The 20,244-nt window shown below is 34.9% G+C and overlaps 1 protein-coding gene, 1 non-coding gene and 1 pseudogene across 3 annotated transcripts; all 3 read right to left on the reverse strand.

Moving 5' to 3' along the window:
- The window catches only part of LOC107745535 (phospholipase B-like 1), a 13,834-nt pseudogene extending 3,436 nt beyond the window's left edge, over positions 1-10,398 (reverse strand).
- Positions 10,365-10,437, reverse strand: trnar-ccu (transfer RNA arginine (anticodon CCU)). The gene has a single exon. It is a non-coding gene; the product is annotated as a tRNA-Arg (tRNA).
- Positions 10,438-11,950: 1,513 nt separating this feature from the next.
- On the reverse strand, positions 11,951-19,139 carry LOC107745541 (protein interacting with prkca 1). Of its 2 annotated transcripts, none has more exons than XM_016559437.1 (13): positions 18,992-19,139; positions 18,706-18,775; positions 18,284-18,395; positions 17,778-17,906; positions 16,300-16,366; positions 16,106-16,195; positions 15,813-15,866; positions 15,665-15,727; positions 15,253-15,386; positions 14,235-14,327; positions 14,066-14,116; positions 12,373-12,517; positions 11,951-12,288 (listed from the first exon to the last, which is right to left on the reverse strand). In XM_016559437.1, the coding sequence occupies exons 2-13, from the start codon at positions 18,744-18,746 to the stop codon at positions 12,029-12,031; spliced, it is 1,239 nt and encodes a 412-aa protein (XP_016414923.1). In that variant the 5' UTR covers positions 18,747-18,775; positions 18,992-19,139; the 3' UTR covers positions 11,951-12,028. The 2 variants fall into 2 exon arrangements, with proteins under 2 accessions (XP_016414923.1, XP_016414922.1); XM_016559436.1 differs by having other exon boundaries at positions 18,706-18,821.
- Between the last annotated feature and the right edge of the window lie 1,105 nt (positions 19,140-20,244).

The following is a 20,244-nucleotide window of genomic DNA, read 5'->3' on the forward strand; positions in this document are numbered from 1 at the left end:
ACTTTCAACCTCTGTAGCACCAGTGCTATGTGAAAAAAAAGTTAACGTACAGCCCTGATATATATATATTTATTTATTTTATTTTATTTATTTATTTATTTTTTGCTATTTATTTTTATTTATTCCAATGGAAACTTCAAAACAAACTAAAATAAGCTATTATGTTTTAATTGTAGTACATAATTAATTATTTATTTTACCATCATAAGTTAACCATAAAATAGTACATTAGCTTATTTCATTTCAATGTTTTTTTTGTAGATATGGCCAGGGATATTAGTGTTAACTGAATCTAAAACAGTAAAATAGTCACTTGAAATAAAACTACAAAATTGTGCATATATAATGTTTTACCTGTAGTATTTTTTTCATAAGTATATGGAAGCCTGTTTCCACCACTGAATAAACAACAACAACAACAAAAAAAAAGGTAATGGTGACTTTTTATCTCACAATTCTGGCTTTTTTTCTCAGAATTGTGAGATATAAACTTGCAATTGTGGGAAATGAAGTCAAATGTGCGAGATATAAACGGGCAATTCTGACTTTATGAACGTATCAGTCTTTTTTTCTCCTCAGAACTGGACTTTATAACTTTATATCTCACAATTCTGAGAAGAAAAAAAAGTCAGAATTGCGAGATACAAACTCGCAACTGTGAAAAGTCAGAATTGCGAGTTTATATCCCACAATTCTGACTTTATAACTTGCAATTGTGAGTTTATATCTCACAATTCTGAGAAAAAAGTCAGAATTGCGAGATGAAAACTCGCAATTGCAAGAAAAAATGTCAAAATTGTGAGATAAAAAGTCGCAATCACATTCTTTTTTTTTCTTTTTCTCAGTGGCGGAAATGGGCTCCCATATAAGTGAACAATGAAATAAAATATATTAGCTTATTTAATTATTTATTTGTTTGTTTTTTTGGAGATATGTCCAGTGATGATATTGTTAACTAAAACGAAAACCAACGTTTAATTATTTTTTATTTATTTCTATGGAATCAATTAAATTCAATCAAACTGAAATAAGCTATTATGTTTTAATTGTATTACTTTACTGTGACTGTCGAAAATGAACAACAAAGTACTAGAACTAAAACGTATTAGGTTAATTGTAATCTCTTTTTTTTTTTTTTTGATACGACCAGGGTTATTACCATTAATCAAACCTAAAACCATAATAAATGGTTTTAGTTACTTGAAATAAAATAACTTGAACTTATTTTATTTCTACTAATTACAAAGCAACATTTCTCATAAATTAACTAAAACTAAAATAAAAATGTATAAAAACTGTACAAACAAAAATGAACAAACACTATATAGACATTGATAATCCCAAAACTAAAACTTAAGCTTGCATCGTTCTCATTTTAATTTATTTTAGTATTTCAAGTTAAACTAACATGAATAAATTAATAAAAATGATATATGAAAAAAATGTAAGATTAATAAAGGGACAAAACTAACATAAAAATGTATTTAAAATATTAATAAAAACTAACACAGTACATCAACGATACTGTCCTATTCTATAAGTGACATCGTCAGGAGTTAGTAAATGTTGTGACTATTAATTTACCGTTGTATCTCATGATGTGTTTAAGGGAGTTCAGGTCACTGACGGAAGACTGGTCACGGCGGAAGATCTTGGCACGAGAGCAAAGGTCGTAGGAAAAATCCTCGCCGTACTCCTTCCACATCTCCTCGTAACCACTCAGATCATAGATCTTACGGTGGAATGGCACATTGTAGGACGGCCAGTAACCTGTAGACACAAACAGTTACTATAGTAGCAGATGTACAACATTTACAGGTTTTATTTCACTCCAAAGTCAAAATGAAATGAAAGTGAAGTCTACTGCAGTCTGACCTCTGCGCAGCACCTGCGTCTGGTCTGAATACTCCACCAGTCCCGGGATCTGCTCGACTACAGTCAGCGCTCCATCCTCCAGACTGTTGCCCAGATGCACTTTACTCACATCCACAACCATATACTAGTTATTATACGTCCCTGAGCGACAGATACAGCACAGGATCACAAAAACACACATGACAGAGCAGAGTCCAGACCGAACACTCACAAAAGCCAAAAACACAACAAAACATCAGCAGATCAGCAGCTGCAAATAAGTGAATGTTGATTTCTGACCAGAGTTGTATCTGGAGAAGGTTTTGGCCCACTGCTCTCCAGTGTTTGCCAGTGCGTGTGCCAGTCGAACCCTCTGCCAGGATAACAGGCTGGCAGGAGTGATGTAGGAGTACAGCGAGGTGTTGAAGACGTTATTGGTGGTCTGAGTCATCATTAGACTGCTGCCCAGCAGATAGAAATCATCCAGAGACACCAGAAACCCTAAACACACATTCACATGCTGCAGAAACGACAAACTGCCTACTACTGTACAAACACTAAATTATACATGAATTCAATATTAAAAACTACACAATGCACACTGCCCTACTACTTTAAAAGCAGTACATTATAAATAACAAAAAAAAAAAAGAGTGAAATGAGTGAGTGTGTGAATGAGTATGAGTGAATGAATAAGTGAAGAAATGAATGAATGAATGAGTGTGTGAGTGAAAGAATGAGTGAGCAAATTAATAATTGAATGAGAAAGTGTGCGAATTAATGAGCAAGTGAGTGAATGAATGGGTGAGCAAGTGAATGAATGAGTGAACGAATGATTGAGTGAGCGAGTGAATGAATGAGTGATCAAGTGAATGAGTGAGTGAGTGAATGAATGAATGAGCAAGCGAATGAATGAGCAAATAATTGAGTGAGAAATTTAACAATTGAGTGAGCAAGTGGGTGAATGAATGAGTGAGTGAGTGAGCGAGGGAGTGAATGAATGAGTGAGTGAATGAATGACTGAGCAAGTGAATAAATGACTGAGTGAATAATTGAGTGAGTGAGAGAATGAGTGAGTGAGTGACTGAATGAATGAGCGGGCAAGCGAATGAGTGAATTAATAAGCGAATGGATGAGTGACTGAGAAAGAGAATGAATGAGTGATCGAGTGAGTGAATAAATAAGCAAATGAATGAGTGAGCGAGTGAATGAATGTGCGAGTGAGAGAATGAGTGAGTAAATTAATGAATGAGCAAGCAAGCAAGTAAATGAATGAGTGAGCGACTGAGTGAATGAATAAGCGAATGAATGAGTGTATGAATGAATAAAAGAATGAATGAATGAGTGAGCAAGTGAATTAATGAGTGAGTGAGTGAGTGAATTAATGAATAAGCAAGTGAATGAGTGAGTGAATGAATTTGTGAGTAAGCAAATGAATGAGTAAGTGAGTGAGTGAATGAATGAATGAGTGAATGAATGTGTAAGTGAGAGAATGAGTGAGTGAATGAATGAATAAGCGAATTAATGAGTGAATGTATGAGCAAATGAGTGAACAAGAGAATGAGTGAGTGAATCAATTAATGAGTGAGCGAGTGAGTGAATGAATGAATAAGCAAATAGGTGAGCGAGTAAATGAATGAATGAGTTAGTGAAGGAGCGAACGGATGAATGAATGAATAAATGAATGAGTGCATGAATAAACTAATGACTCAATGAGTGAATGAGTGAATGAATGAATAAATAAATGAGTGAATGACTCAATGCGTGAATGAGTGAGTGAATGCATGCATGCATGAATGAATTAATTAATTAATGACTCAATGAATGATTTAGTAAGTGAATAAATGAGTGAATGAATGAATGAATGAGAGAGAAAGTGAGTGAATGAGCGAGTGAATGAATGAATCAATTTATGAGTGAGAGAGTAAGCGAATGAATGTATGTGTGTGTGTGTACCAGGGTAGCTGCTGAAGGAGAGTCTTCCGGTGGCTGTATGCGGCTCGTTCAGTCTGAAGTCCCAGTGTTTGTAGATGCGAATGGTGGCAGCGTATGTGTACCAGCTGGAGTGAGCGAACAACAGGTTCTCAAAGCCGGGCAACATCTGAAACACACAGCAGATGAGAGAAACCATCACATCCGCTGTCTCTTGACGTCAAATATCATGATGTTGTTTGGTACCTTTATGAGCGCAGAGCAGTGTCCCATCGGAGGAGCTTTATACTGCTTAAAGCCGGACGTCCTGCCGGGAACCAGCGCTGGGATCAGATCCAGCAGATCACCGACCGCATTCAGGAACTGAATAGCAAACTGGGACAGAGGCTACAGAGAGAGACAGGAGTAAATGCCTGATCAAGACCAGCTTCAGCTTCTACAGATGCAAACACGATTCAGAGACGAGATACAAACACACTGACTAGTACTAACAGACCTTCACTTAAATAAACTGCAGAATTGTATTTATGAAAAATAATTTTCTTTGTTTTGTTTTCGGTGAAACACTGTGAAATCCGTTGAAACTCTTTTTAAATGTTTATGGTATTTTAATGTAAGAAATAAGACAATTAAAATACATTTAAGTCAAATAATGGAAATTGAGCCTTAAAAACTTTTTACATGTTTAAATTACTTTAAAAAAAAAAAAAAAAAACCCAGATGAATAAATAGGAAAAATAAAGGAAACAGAACCTTCATAAAACAAATAAAAAACGTTTCCTAAATGTTTGCGTCATTTTTAAAGATACAGGAGAAAAAGGAAATTGATCCTTAATAAAAGAACAATAAACTATTTTTTAACCATTTAACTCGTTTTCATAGTAAGATTTTTTTTTTTCATTTTAAAGCAAAAAAAAAAAAGGGAAAAAATTACGGAAATAGTCTTAATAAAAAGATATTTTTACTGTAGATATTCAAGTAATTTGTTACGACAGCGTTTTAGTGGCACGTAAAAAAAGAAAAAAACTAAGATTACGAGGTTAAAGTCGTAGTATTTTGAGAATAAAGTCAAAATTATGAGAATTAAGTCGTAGCATTTATGAGATTAAAGTAGGGCTGCACAATTAATCGAATTTCTAATCGCGATTACAATTATGGATGCCACAATTACGTAATCGTTCAAAGCGGCAATTAATCGTTCAAAGTCCACTTATGTTATTCTGCACGCTTAAGATATGTTTTTTTTTCTTTCTACATGTTATCTTAAGGGTTTTTCCATTGTTTATTTTTAGTATAACATTATAATACCATTCAAATTTTTACTTTTTTTTTATAATTTAAAGAAGAAACCAATCCGATGTATATTTGACATTTGAGGCTTAATACTATTGAAAAGCACTAAAGGTTTTTCAGTTAGAGTGTTTTCAGCTTATTTTCATATAACAAATACGGCATGCAGTTGCATCAAACAATGGTATAAACATAATTCAATGTAAATTGTGATAATCGTAAAATTACAGTTTCAAGGGAATAATCGACAATTATGATTTTTGTCATAATCGTGCAACCGTAGATTAAAGTTATTATATTTTGACAGTATAGCCTATATTGCGCATGCAAATGGGCCGGATGGGGAGCACCGGGAGAAATTCCAAAGCCTCAGCTTTCAAATTCTGTCAGTTTTATAGTTGTATTTGCCTCAGTTTAAGCGGCATGTGAATCAATCATATTTCCGATTACAATGAGACATCCGTTTCATTAAATTAGGCTATACTGTTTTTTCCATGCCTTCTGATGTTCCTTCAAGTTTATATCATGCTATAACTTGAAATAAAGAGGAAAAACACATTCATAATTTGTATTTCGTGATAAAATGGACAGAATTTGGAAGCTGAGCTGTCTTATAGCAACAAAGCACAAAGCTTATTGCGATTACTGGCGCGTTACAAATAATGAATGGATTTGAAGCGGTGAAATATTTCCAATCATTTACTGTATTATACTGTGAATAAAACAGCTCGTGAATAGTCACTTAATGTTATATACCTCAGAAAAGACAACAATAACTTGGAGCCCACTTCAACCTTTGAACGTTTTATTGTTGTTTTTAATTAAATACAGAACATTAGAGGAATGAAAGGTTGGATGCCACAGATGTTTTTGCGGAGTAGGTGCTGGAATTTTCAAAAAGAAAACAGTATAATTTAATGAATTAATTCATATAAATACAGCGATCTGTCATGCCACATTAAAGAGCATGAAAAACACATTATTGAAAGACACATTGTTTGTATTTCGCTATAAAACTGACAGATTTTAAAAGATGAGACTTTGTTTTATATTAAAAGTACCAAAAGCACTTAAAGTGTATTGCTGTTATTGGGTGGCTGGCGCACTACAAATAAAGATTGCAATCGAAGACGTGAAATATTATTTCCAAGCAGCATACTGTCCCTGCGAGAATAACACATGGTATGATTTCTGCTGATAATCCAACATAGATTCAAATCAATTCCGGTGACCTGGCAGCTTCTCCTGGTGCTCCCAATCTGGGCCATTTGCATGCGCAATATAGGCTATCCCCTCAAAATATTATAACTTTAATTGCTACAATTTAATTCTCGTAATTTCGACTTTAATCTCGAAACATTTTGACTTTATTCTCAAAACTTTTTGACTTTATTCTCGAAATATTTAGACTTTATTCTCGAAATATTTCGGCTTTATTCACGTAATTTTGACTTTATTCTCAAAATATTACGACTTCAATCTCATTATTTTAGTTTTTTTTTTTTACGTGGCACTAAAACGCTGTCGTAATTTGTAAAGTAGGACATAGAGAAAATAAAAAGAAATGCAGCCCTAATAAAACAGACAAAAACTATGAGAAAAGTATGTGAGGATGAGCTGCTCTTCCTCGTCTCACCGTCCTCCCGTGTTGTTTGGCCCAGTCGGTGACTCTGGCCTGCAGTCCGTCCAGCTGCGCCAGAATCAGACCCGTGTGAATCCACAGAGGATCAGTGGTGTTACGCTTCACCTGACGCCGAGACCACTCGTCCTGCTTACTACAAAACAACACACACGATCAACACGTCCTGTTCTGAGCAAACGCAGATGAACACACACACACACACACACACACACACACACACAGAGGAGCGTCACTCACGCCATGAAGCGCTTCACAGTCACCAGTGTTTTGGGATTCTGGATCAGCTGCGGATACATGTTGGTGTAATGATCGAAAATCTGCCTGAAACACAAAACACAACAGTCACTATTATTACTCACTCATAACAAAAATACAAGTTCTACATTTTAGCTAAAATAAACTGACAACCCAAATCAAACATCATACATCCGATTGAGAACAGTGTTGTTTTAGTATTATTTATATTCAATTCAATTCAAGTTTATTTGTACAGCACTTTTCACGATACAAATTGTTGCAAAGCAACTTTACAGCAAATTAAGTTTCTACAATATTTAGTGGTAGCTTATCAGTGGTGACTGTCAGTTAATGTACATATGGCAGAAATGTACGGAAAAATCAATTAAAGACGTAATCAAACAGACGATGCTTATATGCTATATTATTTTATATCATCACTATAACTAATAGCTATATTATTTTACATTATTATACATAACATATAATATCATTTATATACTTTATTATATTTTCAGTTTTCATTTAAACTTTTGTTTAATTTTTTGTAATTTTGCTGTGCCATTTTTTTTTTTTTAATGTCTATATAACTTTTTATTAATTTTAGTTTAGTGTTTTTTGTCATTTTTTTTAGTAGTATTACAGTTTAGTTTTATTTTTAGTTCTATTCATTTAGAAATGAGTAAAAAAAATAGTTTTAGTTTCACTTTTAATTTTATTTATTTCCAGTCATTTTAGTGCTTAAGGTTATTACTATTAATCTTACTTTTCTCCACTCATATCAAACTCAAGAAAATTACTTTTTAAAACTACATTTTTGCCCAAATAAACAAAATTTTGAAAAATCAATATTCATATTTTTTAATAATTCTAATACTGATAAACTGTGAAAACAGTCAGAATTTCACACCCAAAGTTGCTTTAGCCATTGTTATTTATTTATCTATTTAGTTATTTAGTTGGTTGGATTAATTTTAGTTTTAGTTCAGTTAGTCGCCAAGGCAACATTTCTATTTTTCATTTCAACATTTTCCATCTCATATTTAAGATTATTTCAGCTTCATTTGAATAAATAGCATTTAAAAAAAAAATAGTTTTAGTTGTAGTTAAAGGGGTCATATGATGCTGCTAAAAAGAACATTATTTTGTGTATTTGGTGTAATGAAATGTGTTTATGCGGTTTAAAGTTAAAAAAACACATTATTTTCCACATACTGTACATTATTATTTCTCCTCTATGCCCCGCCTTTTTGAAACGCGTCGATTTTTACAAAGCTCATCGGTCTAAAAAGCGAGGTGTGCAAATCGCATCATATGACCCCTTTAATGATTATAACCCTGCTTGAGAAACCTGTTATTGAACAACTAAAACATGAACCCAAACCTGAATGCAATCATTAATACATGCAAAAAGGCTTGCCAATCACCCGAGGGCTCATTTACATATGACTAAGTGTGATTGTAGCAGAAACAAACTGTTTAAATAGTAAGGGTCAGAAAGGAGGTGTTAAATGATCATGAATAACGGAATTAACTGACAGTTTTTAGTGCAAGAAACTAACATAAGTGCACTTCACAGAAACAGGAAACGATGTTGCAGGAAATGATTTTGGAATAAAAATTAGGAAACGATTGGCCTTCACAACATCTGAATGAAACGGGTTGTTCAAGGCTTGAAGGCTTGAGCAGATGAAGATGGTCTGGTGTTACAGACACTCACGGCGCGGTGAGGAAACCCTCCAGATATCCTGCTATGAACATGGTGACGTCGTCCGGCTCCGCCGTCTGTCCGTATCCAGCGCGGATCTCCAGCACGCCCCATCCCGTCGACGTCAGCGTGTCATTATAGTAACCGTACGCGTCGCCCTGCGGGTCCAGGACACCCTCCTTCAGCAGAACGGCCTTATGGGTCGAGTCCCAGTATGCTGTGGCCTTCAGCAGCTCTGGATTAAACACACACAGAAACACATGACATTATATGAAAATGAAGCACAGAAATAATGTTGTGATTCGTATGACTCATGTGGGCGTCTGCTACTTCCTTAAAAATACTTTACGCCATTTAAACCACAAGAGGAACTCTTTTTCAGGATGTGAAATGAGAAATTAATACTTATTTGCAGACGACCTTTTAGCTAAGAAAATGAATCTACATTCATTAAGTGAATTTTAAATAAAAGCTATAAAATAATAAAACACACTTAGTCGGTTTTCAATTAAAGATAATGTGCCTGAAACAACACTGAACATTTTATCTTAATTTCTGAAAAATCTCAACAATGAACATTACACGTGTTACAGTATTTATTCATCTTTGGTAACAATTTAATGAAGTGTTCATTGTTAGTTCATGTCAGCTCAGATCAATTAATATTAACAGATACTAAAATAATTTTAATAATGTATCAGTGAATGCTATAATAAAAAATCTGATTAATAAATGATTTAGAAGTATTCTTCATTGTTAGTTCATGTTTACTAATGTAGCTACTTAATGTTAACGAATTAACCTTATTGTTAAGGTGCAAACATTTGCACACTAAAGTTTTCTCAATTTTTCTTATTTAAAACTAATACTTCAAATAAATATTACTTTAAATACTTAAAATAAATCTTATTTTAATAATAAAAGTTAATAAATAAAAGTTGCTTTGGACAAAAGTGCCTGCAAATGCATAAATGTAAATATAAATCTTAAAAGTTCCAAACTCACTCACTCACTCATTCATTTATTTATACAATTCCTTTTATAATTTTATTTTATTATTTTTGTGCATTGCTATTCTATCAACAACTTTCTGTGGGAAAATATTATATTTCCATACAACTTGATATCTTTGTCAAGTAACCATATAGTAACGGCAGTCACATATCAGGTTTCAGATTGAGTTTTATATGATCATGTGCTGCTCATGATCATTATAATAGACAAACCTGCAGCGTTAGTCAATTCCTCTCTAACACACTTAAAACACACTTATGAGCAAAACAAAAGCAGAGTGTTTTAAAGAGACCAGACGCGGATTTGCACTGAACATATGGTCATTTAAACATAAAACATTCACTTCACGATATAACAACACAAGCTTTATGAAAGTCAAGGTTAAATAAACCAGTTGCTTACTGTCGCTTCTCGCTGATGCAGCAAAACAGGCGAGAATTAAAACACAAATGCTGCTGTTCTTCATGTTTGTGTCGATGTTTAGTCACATGAAGCGCAGAAACTGAAAATAAAGTGGGGAGTGTGTCAGCAAAGAGCTTCCTTGTGACAGAACGACATGAATAAATCCCGGCGAGATCCTCACGGATACACACGAGATAACGTGAAACTACGTTTATAAGACGCGACTGACACACACTGAATGACACCATAAACACCGACAGACATCGAAGAAAGAAAAACAGGTTTCACCCCAGATGGGACTCGAACCCACAATCCCTGGCTTAGGAGGCCAGTGCCTTATCCATTAGGCCACTGGGGCGGATGACACAAGTGTCGGGGCGGAGACACTTATAAAGGCGTCCAATCCGACTCCAGTGAGGCATCATGACCGCTCGACGCTAGTAAAATCAAGTTTAACTGAAATTCATTTGTCGTTATAACAAATTACGTTATTAAACTACCTAAACTATTCAACTTTATTGAAAATAAACAGTGTGAAAGAACACTTTTTGGAAGGTAAGACGCCGTTTTTATAATGATTATACTTCTGAGTTTTCATAGCACTAAATGTTGAAAGAGAATCTGAACTAGAGAACAACTGAATTTACATTAGGTAAATGAAAAGTAAACTAGTTAAACCCTTAAAACAAGTTATTTTTTAGAAGGACTAAATTAGTTGAATTTTCTTTTATTTAAATACAAATTTAAAACAAATCAAAGCCTGATAATTAAAATAACATGTACAGCTCATTTGTCTCATGAAGGGTGTTACACACATTTTAACCCATTAATAATATAAACAATAATATTAATAAGTTTAAAAAGTTTTAATTAAACAATAATTAGCAAGTCGAAACCTATTTAAAAACAGAATTTTAAGAAAATAATTTTAGTTTATTAGTGCATTTTCAAACCCAAAGTTGTGTATTTTAATCGTTAAACCTCCGATTCAGACACTTTAAAGAGGTTAATCCATTTAAAAAAGCCAGAAGTCGGTTCTGAGCTTCTGCTCATCATGCCAACATGAATCATTCAGACATGGAAAACACCACAAGTATTGCTGAAACTCAGACGTTTAATGAGGAAGCCCATAAAACAAGTTTGATTTACATTTTTACTCACAGGTAGCAGGTTTCTTCTTCATCAAACTTTTTTTCTAACCTTCAGACATTTCATCTTTCTAGGATGTACATAAACCACATTTACACAGCTGAGTTAAATTAAATAACCCCAAAACTACCCCCTCATTCAGAGCAGAGTAGGCTTATGGAAGGGAGGGGTTTGCTCCGAACTTGCTTGGAACGAATCGCTTCGAAATCATTGCCAAATGACTCTAATATTAAATGTATATTCTGAGAAATTACGTTTTCTGACCTTAGATGCATTTAAACCTGTTGTAGGGGACTCCAACACAATATTAGGACACTTTAAAATACCATACGACCTGCTCTTTAAAGACATTCATCCAGTGTTTCAAAGGCAAAAAAGAGAAAAACTCACACAAGTTGTGCAAAACCACAGACAACTCAACTTCAGGTCCCGTTCATTTGAAATGTTTTGAAACAAAGAGTACAAAGACTCCAAACAAAGAATGTTTGATTAAAAGTTTCAATTCTGTCACCATAGCAACCAAAGGTAACATTCTATTCTGTAGTATGTAACATGGCAACCAGTAATTCCGTTTCTGTCTGACCAGTGATTTGAAAATTTAGTTTATCAATATAGAAATTTTATATGAAATATCATATATAAATATGTAATATATAATGCTTTTATTCATATTATTTATCAATCATCTTACATTGAACATACTCTCTCAATCTGTAGTTCTTTCCGTCACAATGAGATCGTTCACTTTCCCTTCATTGATTTCTTTATTATTTCATCTGATAATTCATTCGTTCGCTCACTCACTCGTCGTCGATGAGTTTCTCAGCTCCGTTCTCAGTCTGCGGAGCGTCGTCCTCTCCTCCTCCTCTGCTCGTCTCTTCCTCCTCCTCCTCCTCCTCCTCCTCGTATGAGAGACTCTGTGCGCTGTAGTTGATCATGGTTCGGGAAAGATCCACCTCGATGGGGAACACGTCGGCCTCTTTCAGCACGGCATAGCAGTCGTCGTAATAGCGCGACATCCCTGAGACGAAGCGCTGCAGCTGGAACACGATATCCTGGACTGAAGAGAGAATGGAAAGGGTTAAACCGCTGTAAAACAGACCATGTGATGCTTTGTGATGCATTTGTTTTCAACTGAACAAACCATGTTTCTGGTCCAGGAGTTCGATTTTCTCCAGAACGTCTTTGCGCATCTTGGCGAATCGTGCGCGAGCTTCCTGTCGACAGCGCAGAATTAAACGGTATTCGTAGTTACCGGTGCTGACGCGGTACAACGGGTCTCCTAACGCCTGAAACACACGCAAACACAGAGGGTTAAATAAGCAAGTAAGCATTTTTTTTTTTTTTTAAATTTCCAGTTTATAACAGTTTTTGCTCATTTTCATATAATTAACAGTAATATGTATAGCAAAGCCTGGCTTTAGTTACTATACAACAACACATCAAACATGTAATGTGCAATATTACGTAACATGCATTTATGTATAAAAAGGGTTCATGCATTTTAATTTTCATACAATAGTCTGCATGCTTTCTGCATAATTATTTGGACATGATTTACATTCTTTAACAGTAATTATTTTTGTATACAACATATTTATACAAATTGGGGTTAAATGTGGATATATCAAGCCCTACATCTGAATCTTGTTAAAACTTTGCACTTTTTCATGATTAGCAGTAATAAAATTGTGTTGAATCATAATTATTTAAAATAATCTGGCACACTGGCAATATTATCTAACAACAATACAGAAAATATTGCATATCTTGCAATGCATTTGAATAATTTAATATTTATTTTACTATTTAAAATAAGTGAGTGTATCATTTATTTGTAAGAACATACTTTTTACAATTTTTTTTACATTTCTTTTTAAATTTCCTCATATTTATCAGTAATATAAAATTTGTGTATCTTTTGCACTTTGGCATCAGTTAGCAATAATACAGAATTAAAACAAAAACATTGCATATTAAATTGTAAATCTAAAACAGCAGGATACATTTTAATGTCTCTATTGCAGAATTTTTGACATTTAAAAAATATTCCTGATCAGCGTGAAGGACTGTATCAGGGTCAAACACTGAACTGGATCCTCCACCTCCAAAACACTCTTTACAATCAGTAAACAGGTTACAGAAGTTTAAACAGTAACAATGTATTAAAGGGTTAGTTCACCCAAAAATGAAGATTAGCCCATAAATTACTCACCCTCAAGTCATCCTAGGTCTCTTGGCTTATATCGAAATCCTCCGACATTCTTCTTTACAAATCCTCGTTTTATACTTCTAATTAGTGACCGTTGTTTTGTTTTGATCTCTCCGCTGCGCTTCCGCGTACGTCACTTCTGAGCGGCGAATGCGCAGCGCTGACCTCATACGACATCTGCCCGGAACTGCTTCCAGTGTACAACAGTGAGCGCAAGCTAGATTAAATTGATTATTACGTTTTGAATATGGATATTTTTTTTACAAAAACGCATCGATTTGCTACAGAAGGCCTTTGTTCACCCCCCGGAGCTGTGTGAGACACTTTTTATGGATTCCTCTCTTCTTTTGGACTGATGCATGCAACACCCGCTGAGTGGCATTAAACAGCTTGAAAGATCAAAGACAATTTTAATATAACTCCGACTGGATTCATCTGAAAGAAGAAAGTCATATACACCTAGGATGACTTGAGGGTGAGTAATTTATGGGGTAATTTTCATTTTTGGGTGAACTAGCCCTTTAAGAGTCAAATGATCTTGAGCTGATTTCCCTCGTGATTTAGACTGTTTGACTATTGGTTAGTTAATGAGTAAATGATGAGCGGAGAGAGTGAGTGAACTTACGATACAGCTGTACTCTTCATCATCCATCTCCTTCACCTTCAGACAGTACGACTGAATAAACACAAACACACATCAATAAACTTCAACATAAACATTCAAAATCCCTCTGTTAATGTAACATCTCAATTCAGTAGACAACGATGAGTGAATCTTCTGGCTGTTCTCATACCAAGTACTCAAACTTGACATCCAGGTATTTGCGGATGGTGAGTTTGGTATCAGGAATCGCTTTGTGCAGATACGTGTTCAGATCATGCAGCATCTGACAGACAAACAGACAGCATTAATATTATTTATTACATTTGTCTCGTGAAATAATGTTTACACAAGGTTTCACTGTGTTTTCAACTGTTCTACACCTAGGGATGTAACGATTTGACGATATATCATGATAAAATTCCCCACGGTTAGTATTACCGTTTCATCTTTTAATTATCATTAAAACCGTATTAGATTACCGCGATTTGAACAACTCGCAATAAATAAATACTGTCCAGCATAAAGCACAGTTTTAAGTAACAGTCTCACATGCGCACTAGGGATATGCCGGTATCAAATTTTCATGTTGCGATTAATTGCTAATGCTTTTATCACGGTTTGAGCTAAAATAATTATTTTTAAGTGCCCCTTAGATTGTAAGTTAATATCTTAAGTTAAATATATCATTTAACAACAAATTTGTATGTCCATGGCTCTCTGACAACAGTTAATGGTCACATACAGTTAAACATAACATTTTTAGTAAATTTTTTTAGGTTACTTTTAGTTGTTTCACATCATAGTAGTGCTGTCAAGCGATTATTTGCGATTAATCCCTAAATCACTTTTTAAATAAAAGTTTTTGTTTACATAATATATGTATGTGTACTGTGTATATTTATCATGTATATATAAATACAAACACATACAGTATATATTATTTTGAAAATATTTACATGTATACATTTATATTAATAGAATTTATATTATATATAAATACATTTAATGTATAAACAACATATTTTTCTTAAATATATTCATGCATGTGTGTGTATATTTATACATAATAAATATACACAGTACAGACAAATATTACACAAACAAAAACATTTATTTTAGATGCGATTAATCGTTGTCACAGTTATTCTACACTCATCTATATTAATCTCATTGTAAGAATACAAACTCGTTCAGATCTGCTCTCTTACGGGTTTGATGGTCTTCAGCAGCTGGATGCCGAACTTCTCCATGTTTCGATGAGCTTCAGCAAACTTCACGAAGGCTTCGCTGGCGGCGGCCTGCGGCTCACGGACACCGATGACGGAAAACACGTCACCAAACGCTGAGAGAGAAAAACAAACATTTTATCACACATCTGATGATTTTATGGAGTGTTTTGTTGGTCAGACTTAGCATTACTTCCACTACACGGCCTGATGTTGTTAGTGTGTGTAACTAGACACACATTTTGAGAATCTCATCTTAAAGGGGATGTTTTACCAGTCTATTCTGAAAACAAACCAGTTTTTGGTCAATAAAACGAACTTTCAGCAGGAGAAACTCCTTATAGCAACCTATAACGAATCATATGATGAATAAAGATGAACAAATCTACTGTACCTCTGTGAGTCTGCGAGAGCTCATAGAAAGCTCTTAACAGTCTCTTCGTGTGCTCCATCAGTCCTAAACACACACACAAACACAGATTATTTCCAGAGTAAACTCTCTCAGGCACTGGTTTAATGCAGTAACAGTACGAATGAATCACCTTTATAAAGTTCAGCGGTTTTCTCCAGCTCCTCCAGCCTCTTCACCAGACCATCTACAACACACAAACACACACATGCTTGATTTCTCATGGCACACATTATATCCACACATCAATGATGGCGTTTCCAAGCAAAGATTATGTCATGCAACAGAACTTGTTCTCATTAGTGCAAGGTGAAAAAATAATTCATAATTTACATAGTGATGTATTTATGAGTACTGTAGTTGTTTAATATGTGCAGAAACAAGTGTTGTATTGGATTAGTGATTAAATAGTGGAACTGATCTGACCATTGCACAGAATGGCTCTGCTGAGTCCCAGAGCGTCTGCGGTTCCTGAACTCATGTTCTCCACCAGACGATGCTTCACCTTCTTCAGCACTGACACACACAAACACACACACACATGAGCTACTTCATCAGAGAGAAACACACTTCTGCATCCCTTCAAACACACAAAGCTAGCACAGTTTGGTAGTTTTTACCGATATCCAGAGATTTGCCCTGCTTCGGGTCGGCCTGCAGTTTGTTATACTGGATCACGACTTCAACCTGCAGATCACAAACACATTCATCCATAAAAATAAACCCTTCAAGTACAAAACAATTACCGGTCTAGATCATGTGATCTTTACACAAACGGTCTTTATCATAGCAGTGCATCTGAGACAAGATATTATTCACTTTGATGATATATCGGTCACAATATTATTTGTTGATATGTTGATATACAGATAATGTCGCTCTTGTGATGTTTGACTTCAGTTCAGACTGTTGTATGAAATTATTCATATTATATATATATCCTACATTTAACACTGTAAAACTCAAAGGAAAGTATAAATTCACTAAATTAACATGCAATATGTTTTACGTGCCAAAAACACAAACAAAGGATACACAAATGTAATACTTAACAATACTCTTAAGCATTATACTTTGATCTTTCATTTTCATTTGTAAATGTCAAATTTTAGTCAATCAAGTTGACAAAATTGCAGCTTTAAGTGAATCAAAATGCACAAATTATAACAGTCTCAACTACATCTCGACAAAATCTGTAGAAATTTCCAAAGATAGAATGATTGAACTGATATTGAGTGATTACTTAAAGATGTAACACTGTCATGTGGCAATAATCACTTAAAATCATGTCAAATAAGAGCAGAGTTGTGTGATTGTTGTATATTGTTGTTTATACCGTCTGATATAAACTATTCTATCATCCAGCTCTAACCTGCTCAATGTGACTATAAAGACATCAGAAACATTAAAGGGGTTCTATTATGCTCTTTTACAAAGTCTTGATTTTGTTTTGGGGGTGTACTAGAACAGGCTCTCATACTAGGTTGTTCGAAAAACACATTATTTTTCACATATTTTACATTATCACAACACCTCTCTCCCCAGTCTGGCATGAACGGCTCGAATAGTTCCTGTATCAAATGAAGGCCCGCCTTCTGAAATACCAAATGTCATGCTCCTTACCATAGCCGCCTGTGAGCTTCAGTGTAAATACTGCTCAATATCAAATCAATTTGAGCGCGATTTAAACCTGGATGATTGTAAACACTCTAAGTTCGTCTGCCTTGGGAAAGCTAGCGTGTCTCCGACATAGTGATAACACTCGTTGCCTTCTCTAGTGCAGCTCAACCAGGTCTCATCCATTTCGTCGATCTTTAGGTTATCAAAAATCCCGGAAAATATGCGTTGTAGTCCAAACGAGTCGTTCGTTGTAGTTTTTGAAAAGTGATTTCTGTTAAATAAACTTTGGAAGTGGACTTTGAGCTTTGTAACTTTGCAGATATTTTTTATGCTCAAACAGAAACATTACAGACTAACTAAAGTTGAAAAAGTGAAAAAGCATATTATGACCCCTTTAACATTACAAAACTCTGAATCAGTGAAAATTGCTATAGGAATAAAACTGGCGTGACTTGAGTTGATGTTTTAAGTGTTGTACCTGCACTGCCTGGATCATCTTGGCCACCTCTACTTTAGTCTTTCCTTTCACCGGTTTGCCATTGACTCCTGTGATCTCATCGCCGGCGGCCAGAGTCCCGTCCAGAGCGGCCGGAGTGTTATCAAACACCTAAACGCACAAAAATCACCTCAAATGAGCTTCAATGAATAAAAAGAGTAATGGAAAGAGTATTTCATGATAGATTGAAGCCTTTCCGGAGCACTTTAACATGGAAACTGGACGCTGGGTATCATTCACAAAATATGCACACGCCAAATTTGTGTGAAATCTGTTGAAAAAACATTTTCAACATTCGCAATTCTTCAGGAACTTTTCATTCTGAAGTGCACTCTAAATGTACGTAACAATATAAACCACACAAATAAAAATCACACACTTAGTTCTGGCCTTATAAACACACTAAGATTCTATAGCTTCTAAAACACACAATCATTATTGAATGCGACAGTGATTGATAGGATGATGTTGGATTGTGAATATTTGACCTGTACGATGTAGAGACAGGGACAGAACTGAGCTCCGCCCCCAATACTGATCCCAATCAGGTTCTGTGAGTCTTTCTTCATAGTCACTGTTCCAGGAACTGTGGGAATCCCACTGGACACAGACACAACACAATATCACACACATGACTGTCAGTGAAGGCACACAATACTCATCTCATCACACAATGATCCCTCAATGTTCTGCTTGAAAAGATTGCTTGTTTTGCTTTCTTTCTGTTAGATTCAATTTATTTCTATTGCAATTACATGCTATTTTATAACATGCAATGCTATTCAGACATTTATAAGCGTGACTTCACACAGACAGAGGTCTATTTTCTCCCCACAGGATGTGACATCATGTAAACAAATGAATATTAACGTACTGCTTGTTATTGATGGATGATGCTCGTGATACTCACAGTTTGTCCTCCTCCAGCTCATAGTCCATGTCTGTGAACATTATCAGCTCTGATCGTGTTTAATGTGAATCTGACGATCAAACTCTCTTCATTCATTCAGATGGTGAACTCTATTACTGAAATACAGCAGCATTAATAAAAACAACTTTAAATAATATGTACTAACATCATACTCTGAGACATATTCACTTTTAAAGCTGCTCGTTATTTTTATTCTCGTTATTGTTATTATTAGTATGATTTAGCGACAGGTGTTATGCAGATGAATAACGCAGCTGTCTCTTACCGTTCTATTGACGAATAGCTGAAGTGTAAAGATGCTCTTAACACGTGGACATATTAAAATAATGTTTTAGTGTTGTGTTATGAAGATAATTCGATAAACATTAAGCTGCTGCATCTGAACACCAGTCTGCAGGATGTGTGTGTGTGTTTTTTTTCTGTGACAGGAAAACCAACGTAAAAAGCGCATTTCCGCCTCCTGCTGGACTGGAGTGTGAAGCGACAAACGGGTGAATAATGACACGTGATCGCTGGTTTGAATGGGTCGCCTCCAGTTTCCTCTTTGTTTTGCTCCCTCCAGCCAGAGCTGTGACGTCGACTGACCCTAGTTACCTGTGGTTGGCCTGGCCGTGCGTCACTCAGAAAACAACAGGCCAATCAGAAGAGAGGCTCATGAATATTAATTAGACAGGCAAAAATCGACCTGTTCTGATTTTTACCTTTTATGGGCATTTTTACCTTTATAAAGCCATTTCGAAAGTGTGCATCATCTTTTCAGTCAAATTCTTAAATTGAATCATTCAATTAGAATAATAAGTCATTTGGGCTATTACCAAGCAAATTAAATCAGTATTGACAAAATTCATCTTTGCAATGCAGAGAAAACACAGAAGATGCATTAGAAGTGGCATTTACACACTGTTTAATGCAGGACATGAATGTATTTAACCTGCAGTTACAAATGCATTAATACTGTTTTGATATTTTAAACATAAAACATTGAATATTGATATTTGAAATTATAAAAAAAAAATGAAAAGATACTTTAAATGTGAAATTAAAACTGTCAGTAGGCTGCAGCAAGTCACTGTTAATAAGTGAGTCATTGCGATTGAACCGATCATTTAAACAGTTAATTCATTCAGGAACAAAACACCGTCATGTTGCTCAGAGATGCAAATTGGAATTATATTTGTTGGCGAAATAGAGCAAAAACAGTCAATATTGTGTCTAAAACGCAAGTGTTTTAATATTAAATTCTTGTTTATTGAACTGCTGCATAGAATCAATGTCACATTGTAACCATGCTGCTTTTTGGTGGAAAAAACGTCAGTCTTCGCGTGATACTGATTAACTATATGAAATTATATAAATATATACATTTCTGCCCGCATATCTTGAATTTAGTGATCATTCTAAATGCATTTTAATAAACTGAATCATGCAGTGAAAGAACGCGCACTGGTGTAACCTATTAGACTTCTTATTGCCTTAGCTAAACTTTAGCTAACTTACATGGTAGCTCTCATGAGTCAT

Source organism: Sinocyclocheilus rhinocerous, unplaced genomic scaffold (genome assembly GCF_001515625.1).
Source record: "Sinocyclocheilus rhinocerous isolate Xijiao unplaced genomic scaffold, SAMN03320098_v1.1 scaffold1159, whole genome shotgun sequence".
In the NCBI taxonomy this organism is placed as follows: domain Eukaryota; kingdom Metazoa; phylum Chordata; class Actinopteri; order Cypriniformes; family Cyprinidae; genus Sinocyclocheilus; species Sinocyclocheilus rhinocerous.

Excerpts from the sequence above, each read along its gene's own strand:
- LOC107745541 (XM_016559437.1), bottom strand. The coding sequence starts at position 18,746 with ATGTTCACAGACATGGACTATGAGCTGGAGGAGGACAAACT. Across the intron at positions 18,396-18,705 it reads GAGCTGGAGGAGGACAAACT|TGGGATTCCCACAGTTCCTG; the intron begins GTGAGTATCACG and ends GTCTGTGTCCAG. Across the intron at positions 12,518-14,065 it reads ATGAAGAGTACAGCTGTATC|GCGTTAGGAGACCCGTTGTA; the intron begins GTAAGTTCACTC and ends CGTGTGTTTCAG.